The sequence below is a fragment of the Eriocheir sinensis genome, chromosome 38 (assembly GCF_024679095.1).
Source record: "Eriocheir sinensis breed Jianghai 21 chromosome 38, ASM2467909v1, whole genome shotgun sequence".
In the NCBI taxonomy this organism is placed as follows: Eukaryota; Metazoa; Arthropoda; class Malacostraca; order Decapoda; family Varunidae; genus Eriocheir; species Eriocheir sinensis.
In genome coordinates this window covers 13,710,846-13,737,814 of record NC_066546.1, presented here as the reverse complement: position 1 = coordinate 13,737,814, position 26,969 = coordinate 13,710,846, and the positions used below count along the sequence as shown (strand labels likewise).

Here is a 26,969-nt window from a genome sequence, read left to right as displayed (position 1 = left end):
GGAAAGTCTGGAATGAAAAAAGAACGACTTAGAAAACAAAAATCAACAAGACAACAGACAGAAATGAAAAATGGACAACATAGAATCGAAAAAAAAAAAACTTAAAAAGAAGACCAGGAATAAGAAAGGGGACGACTTTGAAACGAACATCAGCAAAATAACAATAAAGACTTACAGACAACTTACAGAAATAATAAAGACCAGAAATTAGAATGAACATACCAACGAAAATCAACAAAAATATGACAAAAAAAAGCTAAAAAAAAAAAAAAATGAGACGACTTGAAGAGGAAAGAAAATCTACAAGAAATAACATCAAATGAAAATCTCAGAAATGGAAATCATCAGCCTAAAGCGATGAGGTCAGAGAGCACACAGGAGCCACTTTACCTGTTAGACTAGAGGGAGGGTATGGGTGCCTGCTGCGGGGCGGGCATGGATCTGTGGGAGAGGAGACACGATTGTTACAGGACTGAAAAATTATGGTAGGTATTAATCATTGATATTATTATCCATATTACTATAGTTGTTACTCTTGTTGTTGTTGTTGTTGATGCTGTTTTTGCTGTTCTTGTTATCATTCATACTACTACTACTACTACTACTACTACTACTACTACTACGAGTGTTGTGACCTTGTTCATTCTACGTTGGTATATTGCTACTACTACTATTTCTTCTTCAACTTCTGCGTCTTCGTCTTCGTCTTCTTCCTCTTCTACTACTACTACTACTATTACACTACCACAACAACTATTATTACTACTACAACTGACCTCTTCACCATTACAACCACCAATACTATAAACAACAGCAAAAATAACAATACCACCACCACTACCACCACCATCACCACCACCATCACCACCACCACCACCAATACGGGAAACGCATACATTAGGCAGCATTATGAATAGCAAAGCACTCCACCGAGACGCTCCTGGCATACAAAAAAAGGCCAGTTATTACCTACGAGTCCATTCTCCATCTCGCCGCCTCCTCCCTTTCTCCCTCCTCCCCCTCCCTACCTACCCCGTGTCTCCCTCCTTCCGTCCCTCCCTCCCCGTCTTTCATATATCTCTCCCTCGCCCTGACACAACTGAAGAAAAAAGTAATTTAGGAGAGAGAGAGAGAGAGAGAGAGAGAGAGAGAGAGAGAGAGAGAGAGAGAGAGAGAGAGAGAGAGAGAGAGAGAGAGAGAGAGAGAGAGAGAGAGAGAGATGGATAGATATAGTGAACGAATCATCAAACCTTGTCTTTCAACTTCCTCACATTACACACAGACACACACACACACACAACCCCTCTCCTCCCCTCCCACCATCCCCTAACATACCGACCTTACCCCGACAGACTAACGAAAGACAAGACTCCGCAGGTAACAAAGACTTTTAATTAACCGCAAGTTACCTGAGTTTCCTGTGCAGGTAGGAGAGCTGACGCAGGTGAGGCGAGGAGGGGTGACGGGGCAGGTGACATTAATTTGTGATGGAGGGAAGGAATGAAGGAGAAGGAAGGGAGAGGAGGCGATGACGGGGTGGAGAGGAGAGGACTGGAGGGGATGACGATGATGAGATGAAGAAGGGAAGGAGAGGCGATGACGGGAGGGAAGGAGAGGAAAGGAGAGGGACAGGTAAAGTATGTTGAGATGGAGGAGGTGGGTTAAGAAGGTGTAGGGTTAGATGAGAGAGAGAGAGAGAGAGAGAGAGAGAGAGAGAGAGAGAGAGAGAGAGAGAGAGAGAGAGAGAGAGAGAGAGAGAGAAGAGAAGAGAAGAGAAGAGAAGAGAAGAGAAGAGAAGTGAAGGAGGAAAAGATAGAAAATTAGACTGAAATTAACGGACCGACTAACTGACCGACTAACTGAATGACTGACTGAAAAATACGAATGACAGACAGAGAGGCGGACGGACCGAGCATACAGAAACAAACAGAACCTAAGACATACACAAACAACCTCACTGACAGAAAAAAACAAAAAAAGAGGAAAAACATACCAAAACAAACTAGGCGTAAACAAACTGAGGCGGAAAAAAAAGAGAAAGGGAAATACAAAAACAAAACCAGATATTAGGAAACAATTAAAGGAAAATACAAAATAAAAGAACAAAAACAAGAGAAAACAAAAAGGGAAAATGGGAAAAATACAAAAACACACACAAAAAAAATACAGGTGCAAAAAAAGAATCCGCAACGCTATACTCCCATCACACATCATTGCCAAAAAATAAAAAGTAAAAAAATTCCATTACGCTGTTTCTCTCAGGATGGGAAAACAAAACAAGCCGGCGAGCAGAGAGTCACAAAGCGGAGGATGAGTCGGGCTACAACGAGATAACACCAAGAAAATTAAAGATAAGTAAGAGTTCCCTCCCGCGTGAACACACACACACACACACACACACACACACACACACACACACACACGCTGACAGGGAGTAACGTGCTCAGAGCGTGATAAGACAATGGTAACTCACACAAACTTAATCTATATTTATCCATTACTATCTATAATTAACTCAAACTGGCGGACACACACACACACACACACACACACACACACACACACACACACACACACACACACACACACACACACACACACCTGTTCTCACAATAAAGGTGCTCACCGTCTCACCTGCAATTAGTGAGGGCGCACCCACCCACCTGGTAAACAGCTTCCCAGGCCGCCCACACAGTGATTAGGACCTGTGTGTGTGTGTGTGTGTGTGTGTGTGAGAGAGAGAGAGAGAGAGAGAGAGAGAGGCATAGTCATCCGTTAGGTAGACAGGAAAATAGGGACATTTTCTCTCTCTCTCTCTATCTCTCTCTCTCTGTGTCTCTCTCTGTCAACGAAATATTCTACTGTGTCCGAAAAAATGGGAAAACGTCCATTTTCAACCTAACATATCCTAACCTAACCTGACCTAACCTAACCTAACCTGACCCAACCAAACCTAATCAACCACAGCCAAACCTGCCTTAACCATCTAAAACCCCGTCAAATTCAACCTAATCTAACCATCCCTTGACTCGCCTAACCTAATCTAGCCCAACCTTGCCTTGTTTCACCTAACAAAACAAGACCTAACCTATCATATACTATTGATATATCCACTGTTCCTTATTGGTCTTCTTAAAGGTTCCTTAAACTCTCTATCCTACAACCTAAGTGCGAGAGTAGTAATAGTAGTAGTAGTAGTAGTAGTGGTAGTAGTAGAAGTCATTGTAGTCGTAGTAGTTGTAGCAGCAGTAATAATGATAATAAGAAAATGATGACGATAATGATATAATAATAATAATAATAATAATAATAATAATAATAATAATAATAATAATAATAAAAATAAAGATAGCGACGGACAATACAGACAGAAGGGGCGCAATTTATGACCCTTTCGGCGCAACAGAAGGCAGGCGAGGCATTACGAGGGAGGCGATGAACACACACACACACACACACACACACACACACACACACAGGTAAGAAACACCATACATAAGCGCCAGGTAAGAAAGCATTAATTTTTTGCCTAATTTCGACCATATTCCAACCAGTTTATAGTAAAAGTGAAAGGAGAATAGATGAAGGGGTCGCATTTATAGACAAACCAAGTACACCAATCACTGTCCTGGTTGAACGGTCGGCCCTAAATCCCTTATCAAACCCAACCGTATAATCCAATCCTATTATCCAATCCTAAACAAAAGACCAAGACGATGACTCAAGACGTACCGAATACCTTACAAGCGGATCAGATCGTTATTGTTGTATTTCCTAACTTTATTTTTTTATTTTCATTTTTTTACAGCAAAGGAAGTAACTCAAGGGCAACATCAAATAACGAAAACAAAAACCGAAAAAGTCTGCCAAACGCTGCTCGCTCAAAAGAAAAGCGGATCAGAGCGTTATTGTTGTATTTCCTAACTTTCTTTTTTATCTTCATTTTTTTACAGCTAAGGAAGCAACTCAAAGGCAACATCAAATAACGAAACACAAAAACCAAAGTCTGCTAACCGCTGCTCGCTCAAAAGAAAAGCGGATCAGAGCGTTATTGTTGTATTTCCTAACTTTATTTTTTATTCTTTTTTTTTACAGCAAAGGAAGCAATTCAAAGGCAATCTCAAATAACGAAAACAAAAACAAAAGTCTGCTAAACGCTGCTCGCTCAAAAGAAAAGCGGATCAGAGTGTTATTGTTCTATTTCCTAACGTTATTTTTTATTCTCATTTTTTAGAGCAAAGGAAGCAACTCAAGGGCAACATCAAATAACGAAAACAAAAACCAAAAAAGTCTGCTAAACGCTGCTCGCTCAAAAGAAAAGCGGATCAGAGCGTTATTGTTGTATTTCCTAACGTTATTTTTTTTTCATTTTTTACAGCAAAGGAAGCAATTCAAAGGCAATCTCAAATAACGAAAACAAAAACAAAAGTCTGCTAACCGCTGCTCGCTCAAAAGAAAAGCGGATCAGAGCGTTATTGTTCTATTTCCTAATGTTATTTTTTATTCTCATTTTTTACAGCAAAGGAAGCAACTCAAGGGCAACATCAAATAACGAAAACAAAAATAAAATAAGCCTGCTAAACTCTGCTCGCTCAAAAGAAAAGCGGATCAGAGCGTTATTGTTGTATTTCCTAACTTTCTTTTTTATCTTCATTTTTTTACAGCTAAGGAAGCAACTCAAAGGCAACATCAAATAACGAAAACAAAAACATAAAAAGTCTGCTAAACGCTGCTCGCTCAAAAGAAAAGCGGATCAGAGCGTTATTGTTGTATTTCCTAACTTTATTTTTTATTCTTTTTTTTTACAGCAAAGGAAGCAATTCAAAGGCAACATCAAATAACGAAAACAAAAACCGAAAAAGTCTGCTAACCGCTGCTCGCTCAAAAGAAAAGCGGATCAGAGCGTTATTGTTGTATTTCCTAACTTTATTTTTTTATTTTAATTTTTTTACAGCAAAGGAAGCAACTCAAAGGCAACATCAAATAACGAAAACAAAAATAAAATAAGCCTGCTAAACGCTCCTCGCTCAAAAGAAAAGCGGATCAGAGCGTTATTGTTGTATTTCCTAACTTTATTTTTTATTCTTTTTTTTTTTACAGCAAAGGAAGCAATTCAAAGGCAACATCAAATAACGAAAACAAAAATAAAATAAGTCTGCTAAACGCTCCTCGCTCAAAAGAAAAGCGGATCAGAGCGTTATTGTTGTATTTCCTAACTTTCTTTTTTATCTTCATTTTTTTACAGCTAAGGAAGCAACTCAAAAGGCAACATCAAATAACGAAACACAAAAATCAAAGTCTGCTAACCGCTGCTCGCTCAAAAGAAAAGCGGATCAGAGCGTAACTGTTGTCTTTCCTAACTTTTTTATTTTCATTTTTTTACAGCAAAGGAAGCAACTCAAGGGCAACATCAAATAACGAAAACAAAATGCAGAATGACTGGCCAAAAGAGAATCACCTCCTCAGCCTATCGTATTACATCACTCCATAATTTATAGAAGACCTTATTCCACTGTCTCAAATCACTTCCACTCTTACTTAGTCACCGGCACAGAGGAATCCCTAACCGTCGTCTACTTTTACTTCTCTGCATCATAGTCACGGCTCGTTAACCCTAGATCGTGATGCTGAGAGATAGGAACAATTTACCTGCATCGAGAGAGAGAGAGAGAGAGAGAGAGAGAGAGAGAGAGAGAGAGAGAGAGAGAGAGAGAGAGAATGGCAGACTACACCTCCATATCTCTTCCCCTATTCTTCCTTCTTTACAACCTAAAAGAGTAATTCGCTATTTTCCTCCTCTACTATTACCGTTCCTCCTCCTCTCTTCCTTCCCCCTCCTCCTCCTCCTCCTTTCCTTCTCTCCTTCCCCCTCTTTCTCCTCCACCTATGTAACTTTCTTCGCTTCCTTTCCCCCTCCCTCTCCTTCATTAACGGAGGAAAGTAGGAAAGGTAGAAGGAAGGGAGGGAGGGAGGTAAGGAAGGGACGGAGGGAAGGGAGGGAAGTAAGGAACATTAGAAAGAAGGGAAGCAAACGGCGGAAAGATAAGTGGAAGAAGGGTAATCTCTCTCTCTCTCTCTCTCTCTCTCTCTCTCTCTCTCTCTCTCTCTCTCTCTCTCTCTCTCTCTCTCTCTCTGACATTTAATACACACACACTATTCCGCCTTCTCTTCTTATTACCTAGTTTCTTCCTCCTCCTCCTCCTCCTCCTCCTCCTCTTCCTCCTCCTCCTCCTCCTCCTGACCGTGGGAATCTTAGTAGCCAAGAAAGTTTCACGCTTCGAGTACCCGTGTAATATATAACTTGGGAGGAGGAAGAGAAGGAAGAGGAGGAGGAGGAGGAGGAGGAACAGGAAGAGAGGGACTTTTGCCCTCCGTCCAAGCTAAAAGAGTACGCCTCCATTTTTTTTTTTTTTTTTTTGCTTGCCGTTAAAATTGCGGAGGTTGAGGAGGAGGAGGAGGAAGAAGAAGAATGAGGAGGAGGAATATGAGGAGCGGGTGGTAGTAGTAGTAGTAATAGTAATAGTAATAGTAGTAGTAGTAGTAGTAGTAGTAGTAGTAGTAGTAGTAGTAGTAGTAGTAGTAGTAGTAGTAGTAGTAGTAGTAGTAGTAGTAGCACAACAACAACAACAACAACAACAACAACAACAACAACAACAACAACAACAACAACAAGAATAATGCCAATGAAAAAAAAAAAAAGAAACAGGAAAGGAAAAAGAAAAGGAACAAAAGACAGCAAAACAACAATAAAAAAACAACATAAAGAACAAGTATCAAGAACAAAAACCGCAAAACCAAAAAGACAAAAAAAAAAAAAAAAAAAAAAAAATCAAATTAAGATGATTTAAGACGGCGATGCTTCTCCCTAAGTTGCATTCGCACGTTCGGGGGAGAAAAACACGGGCGATGCTGACAGGGACAATGAGGGATGGCGGCCGTGAGGAATGGAGTCAACACATTAGCGAAGGGGAGGCGACAGAGCGGAATATGAGGACAAGAAAATATATATAACGTAACAAAAAGAAAAAGCAGCAGAAGTGAGCAAGCATCTCTCTCCCTCTCCCTCTCTCTCTCTCTCTCTCTCTCTCTCTCTCTCTCTCTCTCTCTTAACATAATATATACTGTAACAAATAGAAGCAACCGTAGGAGTAAGCATGCTCTCTCTCTCTCTCTCTCTCTCTCTCTCTCTCTCTCTCTCTTTCTCTCATCTAAGTCAGCAGAAAAACACTTATACGATAAAATGTGAAACAGAACGCAAAGAAACGAAACTTCCAACAGAAACTCGCGCTTGAAACATAACACAACGAAAATAAAAGTAAAACCTCAATAATATAAGAAACACTCAAAACCCACAACATTCGAACACAATAATAAGAGAAAATACGCGAAATACACAAATATCAACCAAGCCAAGCACTGTACCACGTTTTCTTTGCTGAGATAGGGATAGTAGAGTCACCCATTGAGAGGTGTGTTTTCTTTCTCCTTACCACCACCACTGTCCCTCCACGTGGTGACATTTCCCATACACTTAAGGATGGTAAGCTTGCCTAAACAAGGTAATGGTGCTATTTAAGAGTGATCTGCCCACGAGTGCTTTTATTTTCTTAACTGTAATATAGAAAGAGGAGGAGGACGACGAGGAGGAAGAGTCGAGAAAACAAAAAAAGGAAGATACAACTATTGGAAGCACGGAATAAGTGATAATGATGAAAAAATAATGGAAAAGTAAACTAAACCGTGCTGTGATTATTGGTATACATATCAATACACTATATCGTGGTGGGCAGAGATGACAAGAAAGCTCAATCGCTCCTCATTGGTTAAGTTTCTAAAGGGAAGGGAAACACCACACCTCACAGTGATAAGGTCGGTACTCACATCGGCTATTTATAAAGGTCAAAGAGGGGGTCAATTGGGTTCTAATGAGTGTTTCTTTAGGTTCATGGTACAGAAGAAGGGTCAAACTGCCACCAGGGTCATAAAACTACTCCTGGAAATGCCCAAAACTCCTTCAAAAGCCTTGTTAAATAGGTGAACTTGGGCGACGAAATGTTTTATAATACGACAGTGATTAACAAATTTCCGAGACACAATCTATACAAAAGAGCTTGGGGGGGACTTTTTCAGTGTCTACAAACAGCAACAATAGAGAGCATGTATCACAGGAAATAGTGAGGCGCCAGTTAATATTACTCTGTCGCACACAAAAAAAGGAAGCCGCTATATTCATGATAAGAAGCTCCTGAAAATCTTATAACATCTACAAGCACAGTGTCGGACAAAGCTATGCTGAGGGAGGATAAAAACATAAATGTGCAGTTGCGAAACACGTCCTGAGATCAAATGCAAACTCTCACGCCCACTGGTAGGCGCGGCAACACACACGCTGAATAGAGTAGTAGTAGTAGTAGTAGTAGTAGTAGTAGTAGTAGTAGTAGTAGTAGTAGTAGTAGTAGTAGTAGTAGTAGTAGTAGTAGTAGTAGTAGTAGTAGTAGTAGTAGTAGTAATAATAATAATAATAATAATAATAATAATAATAATAATAATAATAATAATAATAATAATAATAATAATAATAATAGTAGTAGTAGTAGTAGTAGTAGTAGTAGTAGTAGTAGTAATAATAATAATAATAATAATAATAATAATAATAATAATAATAATAATAATAATAATAATAATAATAATAATAATAATAAAGAGAAGAAGAAGAAGAAGAAGAAGAACCACCACTATCTAAAACCTCAGCCCATACCAACCTCTTCATTATAATCCCGTCCCTTTCCAATCTCTTTTCCCCCTCCTCGCCCTCCCCTGACAACGGCATCTTGACATCGCGATAAGCAGATAACTCCTTCACTCTACGCCTCGTCTCGCCGCCGTGTCACTGGGTAGAGACGGAATGCTATCTGTGCTGCATGGCGTCACGAAGGCATTTGGCTAGGACGGATTTTTTTTTTTTTTTTTTTTTTTTCGTTTGGACTTAAAAATGCGTTCCTTTATTTTTGGGTTAGGAGTTACACTGTATTCAGGTTAAGAAGATTGCATGGACATCACAGCATTATTTTTTTTGTGTGTGTGTGTGTCCTGAGACAGTATATATTGTAGTAGAAGGTAGGAGGACGAGCTAGTGAAGAACAAGAAGAACAAGAACAAGAACAAGAAAAACAAGAAGAAAAAATAAAGAAGAGCCAACAGACGAATCATAACACACCCACATAACTTTAGCAACACGAAAATCTAACCACACGACACAACTCAAAAGAACAAACACATACAAGCCCCCTCACAGCACCTCAGACCAAAGGCTCCTGGGAAGAAAGACAGACACACGGGGGCTGTAGATAAGATACAAGAGAGGCGGCTTGTGTAGGGGAGTGGTGGTAAGGGCAAGTGGGGGATTACACAACGTTCCTTAGCTTCCGTGATAAAGTACTGTAAGTAGGACGAGGGCAATAAAGAAAGCGAAAGCGTGTACTGCAGTTAGGCTAAGATATATAGATAGATAGACATTGATGGGTACAGAGAGTAAGCGTGTACTGCAGTTAGGTTAAGATAGATAGATAGATAGATACAGACATTGATGGGTATAGAGAGTAAGCGTGTACTGCAGTTAGGTTAAGATAGATAGATAGATAGATAGACATTGATGGATATAGAGAGTAAGCGTGTACTGCAGTTAGGCTAAGATAGATAGATAGATAGACATTGATGGATATAGAAAGCGTGTACTGCAGTTAGGTTAAAATAGATAGATAGATAGATACACATTGATGGGTATAGAGAGTAAGCGTGTACTGCAGTTAGGCTAAGATAGATAGATAGATAGACAATGATGGATAGAGAGAAAACATGTACTGCAGTTAGGCTGAGATAAACACACAGACACAGATAGATAGATAGATAGTGAGACAGAGAGGGAAAGTAAACATGTAGTGCAAATCATATAGTTAGGTTGAGATAGATAAATATACATCAACTGATAGAGTGTCTGAATAAAAATATATATACTAAATGATATAAATGAAAACATATACTAGTAGATCTTACTTTGAAGCGTAATATAAACCCTTTGGAAGGTAACCACTGAAACAAATGAATTTCCACGATAAACTTTTTTTTCTAGCATACCTACTCTAGATACAAATGCAACTCCTGAATTAGAATATAGCGTGCTTGACAGTGCTGTATTTAAAAATGGCAGAGGTTGAGAGGAGAGCACACCTGTCTCAGCTGCTTCTCGTTAATGACCAACAGGTAGGTATACTCATGAAGGGTTTCGTCTCAGAGCACGTGCACCTCGCTGCTTTGAAAAATATAGGCTGGTGTTATAAGACATGCGCTTCTTACATCAGCTATTTTTAAAGGTCAAAGAGAGGGTCAGTCGGATTCTGATGAGTGTTTCTTCAGGTTCACGGTACAGAGGAAGGGTCACACTACCACCAGGGTCATAAAACTACCCCTGGAAATGCTCACAATTCCTACGATAGCCTGGTCAAATGTGTGTTCTTGGGCAGCGAAATGTCTTATGATACGACCCATAGTGTCCTCACTCCTTCCCACGCTGCCCAACACTATTATACCAAGAAATTAAACTTTAAATAACGTCTTGGAGTCATTTATTGTAGGATGTGGAGGGGCGACTTGCAACACGGTGTCCTTTAAGTGTAAGGTCGGTCCACACACGGCGACAGCCTGAGGTCGTGCACTTTGGGCCGCGAGGTGAAAAATTGCATATCTGGTGGTATTACAAGCGTCGGTAGTGCAGCGTTTCCACAATACACAGAAACCCAAATAACTCAACGTTCTCCTTATGACCGATAGAATTAATATTAAGCAAAAACTGCAAAAAATGGATGCTGCAAACTTTAAATTGCGTACGTTTTAGTTTTTCGCATTATTTTAAGTGGTGAGGTAAAACATACTTTCCAGGGTGTGATGCAAAACCACATATATGGGTATTTTCGAATAGTTCCCTCGCCTCTTCACCAAAAAGTGGTATGGTTAGCGACTTAGACTTCTTTTGAATACGAAACCTTACGAGCAAAAACTGAACTGAACTCCGTAATGATAACAGAATCTAACTTTACTTCCAAGCTGTGAAAAAATATGCATCCAACGTCCACACTCATGCAACTCTTATCGTGCCAACTAGACTTGTAATTCTAAAAGTAACTCTTAGAATGTAACCTAGACTCTTGTGATTCAAAAGAAATCGCTGAATCCTAAATTAAAAGAAAATTTATCGAGTTGGTATCGCTGGCCGGCTGTGCTTGTGAGACCCCTACGGTGTGCCTCCTCGCCCCACCACGCCCTGTGCTGGCGGTGGCTGTGCTTGTGCTGACATCACGCCCACAAGCTGCATGTCTCCACGCGTGCCGCCATATGGTTACCTGGCAAGGGTTTCCTCCACTGCTCGTAACTGCTAGGCGGAAATATAACCGAATACGAGGCCTGTCACTCCCGAGATATCACTCATCGCCGCCGCAACAGGAAGCTGGTCAGTCGGATATCATCTCCACCGAGGCTGCCACCGCTATAATCACACCTTCCATCACCATGATTATCACCATTACTGTGATCACTTAAGTACGTGATCAGAAAAAAACAGGCGCAAAGCTTTTTCGCCAGTAGAACCCAATTTTCTTGACAGCGAATTGACGTTGCTACATGACCATGAAAAGAACTGATTCAATCACTGAACAAGGAAGCACAATGGGAAAAAAAAAACTATTCTCTTGTTCACAGGATACATTGCCTTGATCTTAAACCGCAGGGTGAGTAGCTACATTCCTCCTTGCCACATGACGCTTCTCCTGTCACTACGCTAGAGAGCACGAGACGCAATAAGTAAATAAACAAGCGTGTATTTCATCGCTATGCGTAAATCCTCGCTGCATGTCGCTGGTGGTAACACTGGCGCAAGGAGGCAAGGTGAGGTGGGTCGGCAATCATGATATCAGGTGCTTTACCGTGGCGTGTGTGTCGAGCGTGAGCCGTGGGTGTGTTGCGAGGGCCGCACGCTGCACGACCTGCCCTGCGGAGGAGGAGGAGGACGAGGAGGGGGAGGAGGGAGACGAGACCCTCCCACCACCTATTCACCTCACCCCACCCGCATCCTTCCTTATCCCACTTCGCTCACCTTTGCCCTTTCCATCTCGCACTCGGCGCCCTTTCCTTCACCTCTTTACACACCTGCGTGATATTTCTGCCCACCTGGTTATGATACGGGCTATGGTGGAGTCATGAAGCCCCTAGACCGGGCGGTAGCAGGGCGGGATGGCAGGGTGGTGGCGAGGTGGAGCTCTGTGGTGACATACAGCATCCCTACCTCCCCCACGAGATCCTAATAGCGGTAGTAGATGCCTGCATATTATTATAGGTCATAGGTAGGTTGGTGAGGTGGTGTTCTCAATACAGCGCGTGGTAAGGGCAAGGTAGAGTGTGTTAGGGTATGTCAAGGTTAAAGGTATGCGTTTGTTGGTCGCTAATGGGTAAAAAAAATATTGCGGTATGGTGAGGTATGGCATCTTCCTCTCGGGTCGCCCCTCTCTCTTCTCTCTCCCTCTCTCCAGCTCACCCTCCTCCCACCGTGGCCATCTCCTTGCATTAGCTTGTTTTCTGGCGCCTGTGGATGCTCGCTGGCGGGGTAGGCGGTGCTTTTCACCTTGATGCCACTGTACACCCCTTCTCTGCCCGCTCCAAGACGAGTCTGGGAAGAATGAGTCAAAAATTCCCACGGTAACCCATATTTTCCCAGGACTTTCAACCCACACTGAATGGGGGCGCACGCTCTGCCCTCTGGCGGACGGCTCGCACACTTTCCATCCTATTTCCTTGATTTTTACAGTTATTACGCGCCCCCCGTACACTGTCGCTGGTCAGACACACGTGTTACACCCCCGTCTAGCCCGCCAGCCAGAGGAGGAAGGCAAGGAGACCCGCATGTGGCTGTGAAAAGCAAAATTCCCACCACCAAGCGCCGCGTTCACACGGGAAGTTTGAATACTTTTTGTTTACGCTCGGCACAAGGGCACTTCCCGCGAGATAAAAGTTGTCCTCCACCCTCCGTGACTCACTTACCGGGGCTCTGGCGCGGCGAGGCTCTCCAATATACAGTCCTAGATCCTGTGGGCACTCGTCACCACACACAAACACATGGTCACTCGTAAATCCAGGGCGTGAGGGAGCGGTGAGTGACAGGGTCCTCGCCTCCCGAGTGTGTTGTTCCATGTGCTGGGTACGGGAGGGTGGCGGGAGGGCGGGGCAGGGAGGGGCGTAGGGAGCCAAAGGGTGAGATATTGCTTATGTTCACTGTCTCCTGTCCCTCTCACGACCCACGGACCTCACACTCATCCCTGGCACCGTCCATCGAGGCCACGGGAATGGTCTACTAAGCGGAGAGGAGGGCAGGAGCAGAAAGTATCGCTCACTGGTAAATTCACCCAATATTATGGTCACACAACTGCTGTCTCGCGCTGGGCATCTGCTCTTGGGCGAAGGCGTCCGGATGGCTTCCCTGAGACTCGACTTCGTCCACAAATTAGAGAAACCCACATAAACCACCTCATTTTCAAACGGACGCTAATAACTGTACCTCTAAGCAAGATACCAAGCTTCAAAGAGTCAGGGTAGGGACGAGGTATGGTTTCGAATCAAAGAGTAACGGTGTTGAGTTGAAGAGGGAGGGATCGAAGGCAGGAAAGGAGCGGGATGAGGAGGAAAGTTCACCATTCACATAACTCGCCTCCAACTCTTCATTCTCAGGCCATGTGGGGCTAATACTCCCTCCACGCCTCGGTAATGACGCTGACTGTCCTTGCAGCGTCACCACCACCGGCGCTGACCCCTTGTGTGTTGGCGGGGGATGAAAAAGTCATTATAAAACACGATGGAGCATTCGCGGTTGAGAGCGTAGTTAATGGTGCCTTATGGTGTGGTACGGTGGATGAGAGAGAGAGACTATTTGGTTGAAAGTGCAAGCTCTAAACAGATCATGCAAACTCAACTCTCTCTCTCTCTCCCTCTCTCTCTCTCTCTCTCCGTCCTGAAGCACCGGAAATTCTCTTGCCAGCCTATGCCTCCAATTAGCCTTCTTCCGTTTTCCTCCGCTCGTTCATATGTTACGTTCACTGCCTCAACGCACGCTGCATTACGTACGGTTATTGGAGGCAGTGAACTATTTTCGTCTTCCACTATCTTAATAACACTGCACGCCATAATTAACGCCACCATTATCCACTTTTACAGTAACATTGCCTCAATTATTCACTTTGGCAACTTGCAGTACCATGACACACACACACACACACACACTGGATCTTTGTTTCCGAGATGACTTACTATTTTCCATGTTGGTAATTAAATACTTTCCATTTCGTTTAATCATTTACTTATATTTCTTTGTCTGAATAAAATAATAAATCATTACTAAGCTATTATCAATTCTACTGATGCAGAGATAAGATACTAATTAACTATTTACTTCACGAAGATGCAGTTTCTGTAAATACTTGAAACTTAACTACTGCCATCTTAAGAATTACCTGCCTCATCTTCATATTTCTACATCTCTGACTTTTGCTTTCCCTTTCTCTAAAATATCATGAAACTCTGCTGTTCCATTTTCTTCAAGGTCACTCTCAGACCCCCAACACCTATCATGCCCCTTACACACTTTCTTATCACACCTTACATAAATCTTACTTGGTAACCAATAACTTCATCATTATGTCTGACCACATTTTAAAACTATTTACTTCGCCCCCACAGGATTACTAACCAAGCCTAATCTTCTGTATGTAGACATGTCTACCCAAAATCTTCCCATCCATTCTGCTCCTATCACAAACACCCTTCAAAAATTAGCCTCCACTGTGTCAGTCCTGAATCTCTGACTGTGAATCAACATCCATGACTCACTTTCATTCATCAGTATTGGCACAACTGTATTATTATGTAGACCCATTTTTATCCCATATACCAGCTATATTTTCCTCCATACAACTTATAGTTCTCATCAATTTTCTTCTCTCCATCCTTCCATGCTCACAAAGGCTCAAACAATGATGCTTATTATTTCATTCACCTTATTTATTATCAGGATATTCAGCAGAATTAAACACTGTTTCTACCCTTTACTTTAATTCTATAAAAAAAACTTTCATCACTTTCTTCCTACTTCTATTCCTTCCTTTGCAAACTTTACTGCTTATTTTTTCTCTCTAAATCACTAGCCACTCTTTGCATGTGAAACAGTCACTTGATCAAAATATATTTCACTTTTTACTTAATATTTACAAATGTTTTTACCAAAACATTACAATACTTTTATCTTTATATCCCTTATGACATAATCCATATCATAAAGTGAAGTTTAGAATACACTGTCACTTTTTTTTAACCCATATTCTTGATGAGTACTGGCAGACTACCCAGCCTGTTGGTGGGTGAGTGGATATTTTCTACAGTGATGAAGTTTTTTTGTTTTGTTTCTCAGAACCCCACTTGACTAAAGCCACAATCAGAAGTAAGGTTGGTAGACAAGTGATCTTCAGCCACTCCGCATTGGTTGATAGCAGCCAGCCGTCAGAGACATGAACAAAAGACCAAGTGTACACCACTTCTGTCCACCAATCACTCAGCCACTCCCTCCCCTCAACAACTTTATAAAACACTCTGACACTATCAAGCAGTTTTCCATCCCCCCTGTTTTCACAAGTACTTTCAATTAAACCTTTCCAAAAATACCCCAAAATCCTTTTGAGCTGAAAAATGTTAACTCAAACAATTAACTTCTAGCAAGTGCAATTCTCCCACTTTTTTTCTCAACTAAAAACAACTAAATCCTTGTACTACACTTAAGAAAATACATAAAAAATAAGGTAGCTACTCACTAATTTTGGGAATCTATCTATCTAAATATATCTAAAAATAGGAGTACCAGAAAAAATTCCCAGAACTCATTTTGACAATATAAATTACAAAGATACAACTAATATTTCTAACATATCACTAATTACCAATGACACCATATAATTGTTAATACAATAAAACAATAATGTAACACTCACTCAAGCAGTGGTGATGGTGCTGTTGCTCAAAAGGTGTGGTGCTTCCAGACTTTCACAGCCACAGTTTGAATGTCCAATAATACCACAGTGCATTATCCTCCTTGTCTGCTGCACCCTGCAAAAAAGATTGTGTGGGTCAATGCTTACTATTCACTTCCTGATCCTAAGATTTTTTTATTATATTTTCTTTTTTACACTTCTATCCCACAAGTATCTCCTCCCATCATCTTTCTCAATCAACTCCCCCTTGAAGTCAATTTCTTTTCCATTCTTCTGTTCCTTGTCTCTACCCCCTACTCTTAAAATACCCATATTTTTCTTCATTTGTTTTCTGCCCTTCATCTGTTTTTCTCATTTATTCCTTATTCCTTCTCATCTTTATAATTTTCTTGATTATAGCCTTTATCCCCACTTCCCACAATGAACAGGATGAGTGGGACAGGGGTCAAGGGTCAGGATTATTTTCTTCATTACAACAATTTATCTCATAAAAACTTCAAGGCTGGTCTCTAGTGAGGAAGCTAAACACAGGCTTCAAAGGGCTGTGGCACAATCAAGCTGCTGCTAGCAGTTGAAAGTATTCTTCTATATTCTTTTCTTTAACTCTAATAAGTTTCCTATTTCAACAGAAAAAAAATTTGATATAGTCGATAAGACCTTTACAATAATACACACAGAGTACACTTAAAATGGCTTATAGATGTGCCTCCAGAAATGCCTCATATTTTCTTATGAAACTTTATATTTTAAGCAATGATAGTTCCTTCAGAAAATACGAACTAATGAAAAACCTTAATGCATCTAAGTTCATCAATTAATAATAATAATAAAAATAATAATAATAATAATAATAATAATAATAATAATAATAATAATAATTATAATAACAATAAATAATAACAATAATAATAAAAATAAGAAGAAGAATAGTAAGGGTTAAAAGTGGCTCTTTTTTCTGCTTTTGCAATTCAGAGCCATACTTTTTTTTACCTATTACAGATCTTTATTACAAGAAAAAGACTTCATTCCCAACAAGACCCACCCATCAGAATTACAAACTCAAAGAGACATCACAAATACTTCCTTTGCCCTGAATCCTCCTAACTTTATACAAACTGTATTAACATGACCAAGAATCCTAGTCTCAGCAAACCAAATTAGTCTATCCCCAAACCAATCTCTTGCTCTTTTCTTGAGTTGGATACTCAGGTCGATTCATCAAGCTTACTTTTTTCAGTTGCATGGGAGATTAAGACTACATCTTGTGTGGCACCATCTATCAATCTTCTCGAGTTTGGAACGTCACTAGCTATTTTCAATTATAAGGCTGTTTATCTCTCTTCCCATCATAAACTTGAAAATATTTTATACAAGTTTTACTTGCGCAATGAATAGCACCTCTTCACATAGGCCAAAAAATAGTAATGAATATATACAACTGGACGATACTGAAAATGAACTTTATATGCAAAATGACAGGTTACTTATGTTAATAGTATGCTAAATAGCTTTCATTAAAGCTCTCAACCATTAACAAGAAACTACCAGTCACATGACATTCTAACACTTGCAAACACATAAAACATCAAAGCAACAGTAAACCTTGACACACCAACAATCTAAATTATAAACGGACATCCTAATTTCAACCCCTCACACACCCTAGCATGTCCCTGCAAAGCCACAGAGTTAAAACAACCCCAGAAAACTTGCAAACACACCAAACTTTCATGAAACCGCAAACCTTAACCCACCAACAAATCCAAATTATGAACCAACTTCCAAAATTCCACTCTCAAACACACTTGCATGTCCCTGGAAAGCCACAGAGCCACAACAACGCCATACAACCCCATGTATCCCCCTCACCACTACCTAGCAACCAGGAGCAAGGCACACCGCCTCCACCCACCTTGCTGTGACACCTCTCGCTCCTCGGTGTTACTATGCATTACCCCGTCGTTCCTCCGGCAGCACGTGGAGGAGGAGAAGCACAAGCACACGGCCACATTAATAAGTTTCACAATCGCTCCGGGACAAGGTAAGGACACGGGAAGGCGGGACAGGGAGACATGGGTGCTCAGCCTCGACCACAACAACACAACCAAAACGGCCACGGGCGGGCAAGCTCCTGATGGTGACGATGACTATTTCGGACTCTTTAACGGGCCTACAATTAATACTTTTATTTTCTAGAGTAATGTGATTCGGATATGTACTGTGTGGAAGTGGTGGAATGGGGATAGTGTAAGAGGGAAGAGGTGAAGAGGCATGAGAGGGGAGAAGGATTGTGGGAGCTTGTGTGTGGACGTTGTGATATTGGTCATTGTTTTTTTTCTTTTTTTTCTTTTGCAGGTGGGGGAAAAGTATGATCTGACAAGTGAGATAGACAATATACAGGCCAACTTGAACATTACTTCTAATATAAAGACGTATCTTGTCATATGCTTAGCCTCATCTGCCTCATTTCACAAAGATATATGGTAATTATGCTTGTAACTCATCCCTTATTTCCTTTCCATTCAGCTATTCATCGTTTATTATGTACAGGGCTATTATTATCATCTTGGCATAGAAATATGAGACATTCCAATGAAATCCAAGGCATGTACGTAGTGAAGCTTTCTCGCGTCACAGTGGTCTTGATAAGGTCAGGTAGGACACCACACACCTCCACAACGCGGGTATTTAAACTCACTCCCTTCCTTTTATATTGCTTGGATCTATATTTCTTTGTTATTTTAGAGATTCACGGCACAGGATATACAGTCACCGCCATTGAAATTGGCGCAAAAGTGGTCGCGCCAATTTCAATGTCGCGGAATAATTAAATCAACCCATACCAGGGGTTCCCAACCTGGTACATGTACCCACAGTGGTATGTACATTTGCACTTTCCAGGGGGCACATTGGGTCCGAGAGAATAACCTCTACTGTACAATACATGGTGTTGTAATCTGCAGTCAATTTTTTTTTTTCAATTTCCTCATTTTAGTAAGCAAAACTGGTATTTAAATTATATCATCAGTCTACACATAAAGATTTCATTATAAGATAAAATCAAAATATTACACTTTCATCGTTTTTTATCTAAATTTTTAAGGGTACACGGGAACCTATAAAAATGCCCAAAGGGTACAGAGGAACAAAAAGGTTGGGAACCCCTGCTCTATACCTTGGTTCAAATTCGTCAGGAGAATTGGCGTAAATACTGGTGGGAGGTGGGAGAGGTGCTTGATGACGTCACGAGGTTTGAGAGCGTACTAGTCACCCCGCACGCTTTGAGCATAAGTAAGTCTATCTTCTTTTCTGCTCTCTCGCCATGCTGTTTTTTGCCCTTGACCACGCGTGAGAATTGTGGATTCTGTGGGACAATGGGCTTAGGAAAGGACCTGGCAAAGGACCAACTGGCAGTCATCAGTGCCCTGGTGAAGGGAGGAAAGAAGGATAAGGAAATCACCGGACTTAAGCGTCCAGCTCAGCGGCAGACAGGAAGGTGCCGTGAGAGACGTTCAACCTGAACCTGAAGCTCCTACAACGTCAGGTGGACTTTGAACCTCGCATTACTGCCAAGGAATTAAAGGTGAAGAACCCGACACTGCTGCAGAACGTGTCTGTCAGAACCATCCAGCCGCGGCTCCACGACGACCTCTTTCCTCTACCGCTCGCCGCGAAGGTAGTTGTTGATGTAGCTTATTCAGTCCAGCAGCTCTCCGCAGGGCCCTCACAAGGGGGGGCGGCAATTCTACCCTGCCGCCCACAAGGCTGACAAAATAATAATAAAAAAGGTCAAAGAAGGCCTGAATAGTTTACCGTAATCGACAATTTTTGCATCAAATTAAACAAAATATGAAATATTTTCCCTTATCCTTTCTGCAATAGGGATATTAAATACAAATTTTAAAATCTGTTTAATTATTTCGCAAGCCAATATCTAAAATGTCAACATGAAAAAAATTATTGAGTTTGGCTCAAAATACGTACGTTTTCTTTTTCAGAAAATAATAATAACAACCACATTGCAGTCTGAGGAATGCTTTTTCCTATTATTTATGAAAAAATATTTTTTACTCTTTAAATTTCACTTAATTATACGGCACACACAGCAAAAGCATCTTTTTTTATGTATACCGGTATCCTATAATCACGTTGCCCAAATTAAGGTCACAGGCAGTAAAGGTACGCGGTGGGGGGGAGGTGGGGGGGCCTCACTGATAACTCTTCCTGGGGCGGCACTTAGGCATGTAAGGCTCTCCGGTCCACTCCACAGGTATTTTTATTTTAATTATTTACACATCCTTCCTTTTATATTGCTTGGATTTATATTTCATTGCTATTTAAGAGATTCAGTGTAGTATGTTGTTACTGGTGTAGGTTATTCAGTCCAGCAGCTTTCCCGGCTACTCTCTAGGTAATTATACTCTCCCTTTGGTATTGTTTGGATATATATATTTCATTGTTATTTAAGAGATTCACAGTGCTATATGTAGTTGTTGGTGTAGTTTATTTAGTGCTTCATTGTGTACTTAGAGAGTCTAGCCCAGTTTTCCTTCCCTGTCAGTCTCCTTTTAACTTGTTCCTCTACTCAACCTCATCTCCACTTTCTAATTATTGTTCAGCCACTTTGATCTATCCACACATAGCCCTGTCTTTCCCCTTTTTACCCACACCATCTACATTCTATTTTTTTCAGGGGCCGTCTTTTCACTTGCCCTAAATACAGATTCTTGTCTCAACTTCATCTCCACTTTCTAATTATTGTTCAGCTACTTTGATCTATCCACACATAGCCCTGTCTTTCCCCTTTCTACCCACACCATCCTTTTCACTTGCCCTAAATACAGATTCTTGTCTCAACTTCATCTCCACTTTCTAATTATTGTTCAGCTACTTTGTTCTCTCCATACATAGCCCAGTCTTTCTCCTTTCTACCCACACTATCTGCTTGCTTCTACTTTTATTCAGGTGGTGTCTTTTTTCACTTGCCCTAAATACAGCTTTTTGTCTTATGTGGGAGCGGTGAGTAGCGGCCTTTTTTTTCTCTGCTCTCTTTTTGTTGCCCATGAGCTGACTCCTTTGCTGTAAAAAAATAAATAAATAAGTCAATAGCGAGGAGTCTGTCAAATTCCATACAAATTCAGGGGTCCCATGTTCTTCCCTTACAAAACCATCTCCCTGCTGAGTAAGGTAATGATAATGAGTTACCTTAAAGAGTCCAGGTAATGAGTCTGATGCATATATAACCTAACTGCATGATAACCAATAAGTAATACATGATAATTGCATAGATAATAACCTAACCTGCAGAAATAGGTAACCTAACCTAACTTGCAAAGACTGATACAGACAGTGCCATAAGTTACATGAGAGGGACTACAATTTCAGTGTTATTCACAAAGTCCTGCATGAATATGTTGTGACGAAGCTTGCTGAAGTTGAGTTAAGGGATGTCTTCAACATTCAAGGGGAGTGTTCAGTGTTATATTAGCCACATTACTAAATTTTTAAACAGTCTTGGATGAAGTATTGGGATGAACCAGATGGACATTAGATCCTGCATGAAAGGCCAATGTTTATATATCTATAGGACATATCTCTTGTTTCATCGTTTTCATTTTGTGGTAACCTTCCCGCTAAACAGCAGAGATCCGAAGCAAACCTCCCTGTAGTAATTAATTATAAAGGTTCCACACAGGATTTTGTCAAATAAAATTTTATGAATGCCCATAAATGCATACATAGGCATGTTATGCACCAACCCTTAAGCTCTGCACATTAGTGATTAGAAGCAGAAGCAGAAGACAAATACTGAATGGATCTCACAAGGATTATTTAAAATGAATACATGAAGCATTAGCTTGGGAAAATTATTTCAAATTCTGCAAGTCACAAAGACTTCATTTTGATTCTTCCAGGCTTACTTGAAGTTTCTGGAGTTTCAATATTGAAAAAAAGTGGTATGAGGCTGATTCCTGCCTTAGATATTTCCATTTTCAATATTTCTGAGAATAATCTATTTAATGCAATACTTTGGTCTTCCCACAAGCAAGCATGAGTAGTCAAGCCTCTCAAGTTCTGGTGACGGGAGCCTCGGGGCTGCTGGGACGAGCGGTGTGTGCTGTCCTTAGGGAGAAAGGCTATGCAGTGAGTGGGGTGGCCTTCTCTAGGTGAGTTATGTACAAAATTAAGGAGGTAAGCACACTCTGTCGCCCTGTACATGAACTTATTTGTGTATGTGTGATCAGTTATCATCAAAGCAGGTTTTATGATTAGACCTTTTTGTAGTGTTCCTGGTTTTTACTGCATTATTCTTAAATTTAAGCTTTTTGTGAAAAATACTATCCCTTCATAATAGTACTGAAATCATGAAGAATTACTTTTGGTTGATTGTAACCCAGAAGGTTAAATACTTCAGCCTTTTGTTATTAATGTGAGAAGAAGCCCTTATCTGTTATCATCACCATCATCATCATCATTATTATCATTTACCAGTAAGCAATGAGGTAGGTATTGAGAAGACAAGCTTCCCTTCGTTCAATTTTGCTATTTTTCAATCACATGAAGCTTTATCATCACTGTTAGGTATTCTTCTTTCCTCTCATTGTACAGTCTCCTACATTTCTTTTTCTTTCCAGAGCTGGTCCAGGGTTGATTAAGTGTGACCTAACAGACCAAGAGGCTGTAAAGGATTTAATAGAAAAGGAAAAGCCAAATTTCATCATTCATGCAGCTGCTGAGCGATTCCCTGATGTTGTGGAGAAAAAGTATGAGGAAACTCGACTCCTTAATATAAAGACTGCTGGCCACATCGCCTCTGTTGCGCGTAAGGAGAAGGAGGATGTTTTGTATGCTTTGCCTTCCATGTGTTTCTGTGTGCACCTCTGTGGCAAAGTACTATACTCATATATTTGAACTAGTACTTAGAACATGTAATCTCCCTGCATATGCTTCCTCAGTAGTAAGATTCCACTTATCAGAAGGGGTATTTATGTTGATTAGATTTGATAAACATGTTATCAAAATTTCAAAATGCATGTGTTGCCATCTCAGGTAACCAAAATAATTGAAAGACTTATACAATGCCTAAAATCTAACCTAAATAGGCAGATTTGTATAAACACATGCACTTACATCCATAATGAGTTTATCATAATCATCATTCTCAGAACTCATTTTACTGAACACAGAGAAGTTATTCCAGCTTGCCTTTAGCCTTTTCCTTATTTCTAAAATTAATACAAACCTTTTGTTTCATTCAGTAAAATGAGTTCTGATAATGATCATTATGATATGATGACTCATAATTATCAGTGTTGGGATTGACCTCCACTATCTATGGTGGATACTGGAGTATGATGGGATTAAGATCAATGATAATGCAGTTATCGACATTATCATCAATGATAGGGTGGGGAATAATCCCTAATTTTGCCTTTGGGTTGCTGATAAAGAGGATGATGAAAAGAAGAAGAATCATCATTATATTTTCAACTCCAGTTGTCTTCACCAAAAGTGTATTATCTAGGGGGTTAGAGCCATACTTGATTCCAAAAGGTCCAGTATAAAAAGAACATAAATCACAGTTTGATAGAACTCACACCTACTCACACCACCACTCACTCATGAACTTCTAACCCCATTCTGTTCTTTACTTATATTCCAGACCGGATAAAGTGTCGAATGATACACATCAGCACAGACTATGTATTTGATGGTACGTCTCCGCCCTACAAAGTGGGTGACAAGTGCAACCCCCTCAGCAAGTACGGACTCACTAAAATGGAGTCTGAGGAAGCAGTCTTGGCTGCTGCACCAGGTTGGGCACCAGCTGTTTCTTTATACTGTTGAGATTTAGTATTAGCCTTTCCCACTGTAAGAAAAGAACAAAGGGTCTCAATATTCTATTTATTTTTTATTATTTGGCTCTTAAGTTTTGTAGAATACCATGTTCGGGAATATTCACTCCTCTTACCATCTTTTTCTTTGCTCATGAATAACTTTTGTAGTTGGTGGTGTTACCCTGGAAAGATGACAATGTTGGCCCCTCCTCCAGATGCATGTGTCTTGAGGATCCCTGTGCTGTACGGTTCTGTTGAGAAGCTGGAGGAGAGTGCCATCACATGTCTCCTGAGTGTCCTGAAGAGCAAGGAATCCAAGGCTGTGTCTCACCATGACCGCCGGTGCCCAGCTCACGCCAGGGACATAGCACTCATCCTTGCCGACATGATAGCTCTCATTGCAAAGGTAAGTGTGCATTTTCTTGTGTTCCTAGTTACTCTGACATGTGGAAAAGATAAGGTAAATATAAGATACAAAAATATTAGAGTGTCTGGGTAAAAAAATGAGTCAGTCCATTTTAAGAGGCTAAATAGTAATGTATTTGAATGCTATGCCTAAAACACAGGGATTAAATATTTGTATTCCAGTTGATTTTATAACAGATGATAAAGGGATGTAGCTCATATGTTACAGGAGATTACAACTGGGTATTGGACTCCCTCAATTGTTTTCCCAAAGACCTATATCTTTATAGCTCTGATGCCCTCTTCCCTCCAGAAACTTTCTCAACAGGGTGGCCACAATAGGAATCTAAGGTTTTCCCTATTCATACAATCCTATTTTTTGCAATATCAGCCCCCCAACCTCCTGCTCCTCCAAATGGGCTTCTGTAATTTAGTAAAAGGAGGATAGCAGAAGAATGCCAGAGCTGTGAGATCAACACCTGAAAAGAAACAGTTTGATACTATCTCAGAAATTACCATTTTCAGTCATTGCAAAGGAATATCATGTAAATAGATCTTCCCGTCATTGCCTCCTGCACTGTACACACTTGCCTTCCAGGGGCAGAACCTCAGTGGAACATACCAGTGGAGTGGACAAGAGAAGCTCACCAAGTATGAGATGACCCTGACAATGGCTCGGGTGTTCTCCCTTCCTCATGACCACGTCACTCCCTCCACCGATGCTAGCCCCCTGCGACCCTATGACCCTGAGATGGATGTCAGCCGCCTCACTGACCTTGGGATAAGCCACCACACCAAGTTTGAGGAGGGCATAAAGGAATGTTTGTCCCAATGGTTGTGAGGGACGGTGGTGGAGTGAAGACAGCACGCTCTTGCCAAGCCTTAGTGATATAATGAGAAGTGAGGGAGGTGGAGGCTGCTATTTTTTGTGATATAAGAAGGGAGAGATATAGAAATTAATTTTGTATATCATAGGAGGTGAGGGAAATTGAATGCATAATTTTTTAGATATTTTATGGTGTGTAATTGACTTTTTTTGGGTTTATCTCTGTGTGAGAGTAATTAAGATTTTTTTTACTTGACTCTTGATGAATGATGTTTAGAATGAATCTTAATTGTTGTTATCCTCAGGTTTCCATAAGATGGGAGCACTGGCATGGGTTGAGGTTATTATTCTAGTTGGTAAGGGATGTTTTGTTTGCTGTTAAAATATTCTTTTTATAAATTAATATAATGAAGATTTGTTTTGTTTTGTGTCTTCCTATGCACATACTATAAAGAACATGTTATGGATAGACTGGAATAACATAATTTAACTAGACAGGAGCACAGAGAATGGGAAAGCTCTCTAGTGGCAAATCGAGAGGTTTTTTGACGTTGATAAGATTATTATGCATCTCTGTGGTTAGTACCATTACTTTATGCATATATCAAACAGCATTACATGAAGCTTGACAGGCCTTTACTTTATGCATATATCAAACAGCATTACATGAAGCTTGACAGGCCATGATTTTATGCATATATCAAACAGCATTACATGAAGCTTGACAGGCCTTTACTTTATGCATATATCAAACAGCATTACATGGAGTTTGACAGCTGGAGATCATTAAATTTAGCACACAGTGAAGGAGTCTTGTCCACCCCTACCCACATAAATCTATATATCATGGCACTGTATTAAGCCTGCCCACCTATTTTTAATTTTTTTTATAGGATTCTTCAAGCTACTTCAATAACATCTTAGTTACAATTTAACCCGGTAGCAGCGACGGGCCAAATTTGTGGCTTTACTGTGTAGCAGCGACGGGCCAAATTTGTGCCATGATATAAACCCCCAAAATAGATGATACATAATCTGATCACAAATGCTTTGATATATATTATGAAATGGTTTGTGTAAGGGGTGATTTTCTCATTTTTCTCGCTTGGAGGGAGCACTAAGAAACATGATCCCCGCTGCTATCGGGTTAATAGTTTCATCTACTGTAGTCCCCTCTCTTACCCATGAGGAGGCAGAGCAAAATCACATTATATAGCACTCGATAGCAGAAAACCTCAAGTAAAAGGGTTTGGTTTTAATAGAAAGTAATGAAATAATCTCTCTCTCTCTCTCTCTCTCTCTCTCTCTCTCTCTCTCTCTCCCCCCCCCCCACACACACACACGTAGTATATGAATGGCTTGTGGAGAGAGATAGAGAAAAAAAAGGAGCCGAGAGTTGTTTTACATTCTGTGTCTTCCTCCTATAGTCAATTTAATTCTCCTTTTTCCTGTTCTATTGCTTTTTCCTGGTTTTCCCTTATAATATCTTTCCTCTCTCATTCTTTTCTACATGCTCATTGCTTTTTCTTTGCCTTTTTCCTGTTTTTTCTTTATAATTTCTTGCTTCTCATTCTTTTCCACATGGTCATTCCCTTTTCTTTGCTTTTTTTTCCTGGTTTTCCCTCCTCTCTCATTCTTTTCCACATGCTTATTCCTTTTTCTTTGCCCTATTTCCTGTTTTTTCCTTATAATTTCTTGCCTCTCATTCTTTTCCACATGCTTATTCCTTTTTCTTTGCCTTTTTCCTGGTTTTTCCTTATAATTTCTTGCCTTTCTCATTCTTTTCCACATGCTTATTCCTTTTTCTTTGTCTTTTTCCTGTTT

General features: G+C 40.5%; 2 protein-coding genes across 9 annotated transcripts in view; one reads left to right on the top strand and one right to left on the bottom strand.

Moving 5' to 3' along the window:
• The window catches only part of LOC127008702 (recombining binding protein suppressor of hairless-like), a 198,654-nt gene extending 180,459 nt beyond the window's left edge, over positions 1-18,195 (bottom strand). For 2 of the 6 annotated variants that reach the window (XM_050881034.1, XM_050881036.1), the window contains exons 1-3: positions 17,989-18,194; positions 16,077-16,191; positions 391-441 (exon numbers count right to left, since the gene is read on the bottom strand). The gene's annotated coding sequence lies outside the window, so the exon portion shown is untranslated. Of the gene's footprint in view, positions 1-390; positions 442-13,086; positions 13,284-16,076; positions 16,192-17,988 lie in introns of those variants that run through there. The other 4 variants (XM_050881035.1, XM_050881037.1, XM_050881032.1 and 1 more) reach the window with 3 other exon arrangements.
• A 2,032-nt stretch (positions 18,196-20,227) lies between these two features.
• Positions 20,228-25,557, top strand: LOC127008701 (methionine adenosyltransferase 2 subunit beta-like). Of its 3 annotated transcripts, none has more exons than XM_050881027.1 (6): positions 20,228-20,346; positions 22,127-22,243; positions 22,712-22,899; positions 23,740-23,892; positions 24,130-24,320; positions 24,918-25,557. In XM_050881027.1, exons 2-6 carry the CDS (start codon positions 22,128-22,130, stop codon positions 25,158-25,160), a joined length of 891 nt encoding a protein of 296 aa, XP_050736984.1. In that variant the 5' UTR covers positions 20,228-20,346; position 22,127; the 3' UTR covers positions 25,161-25,557. The 3 variants fall into 3 exon arrangements, with proteins under 3 accessions (XP_050736984.1, XP_050736985.1, XP_050736986.1); XM_050881028.1 differs by having other exon boundaries at positions 20,245-20,346; positions 22,123-22,243; XM_050881029.1 differs by lacking the exon at positions 20,228-20,346 and adding an exon at positions 20,467-20,487.
• Positions 25,558-26,969: the final 1,412 nt, after the last annotated feature.

What these genes read in the sequence shown, in the direction of transcription:
- LOC127008701 (XM_050881027.1), top strand. Translation starts at nt 22,128, where the DNA reads ATGAGTAGTCAAGCCTCTCAAGTTCTGGTGACGGGAGCCTCGGGGCTG. An exon ending in AGTCTTGGCTGCTGCACCAG is followed by an intron (nt 23,893 to 24,129) that starts GTTGGGCACCAG and finishes CCCCTCCTCCAG; the next exon opens with ATGCATGTGTCTTGAGGATC. An exon ending in TGATAGCTCTCATTGCAAAG is followed by an intron (nt 24,321 to 24,917) that starts GTAAGTGTGCAT and finishes CTTGCCTTCCAG; the next exon opens with GGGCAGAACCTCAGTGGAAC.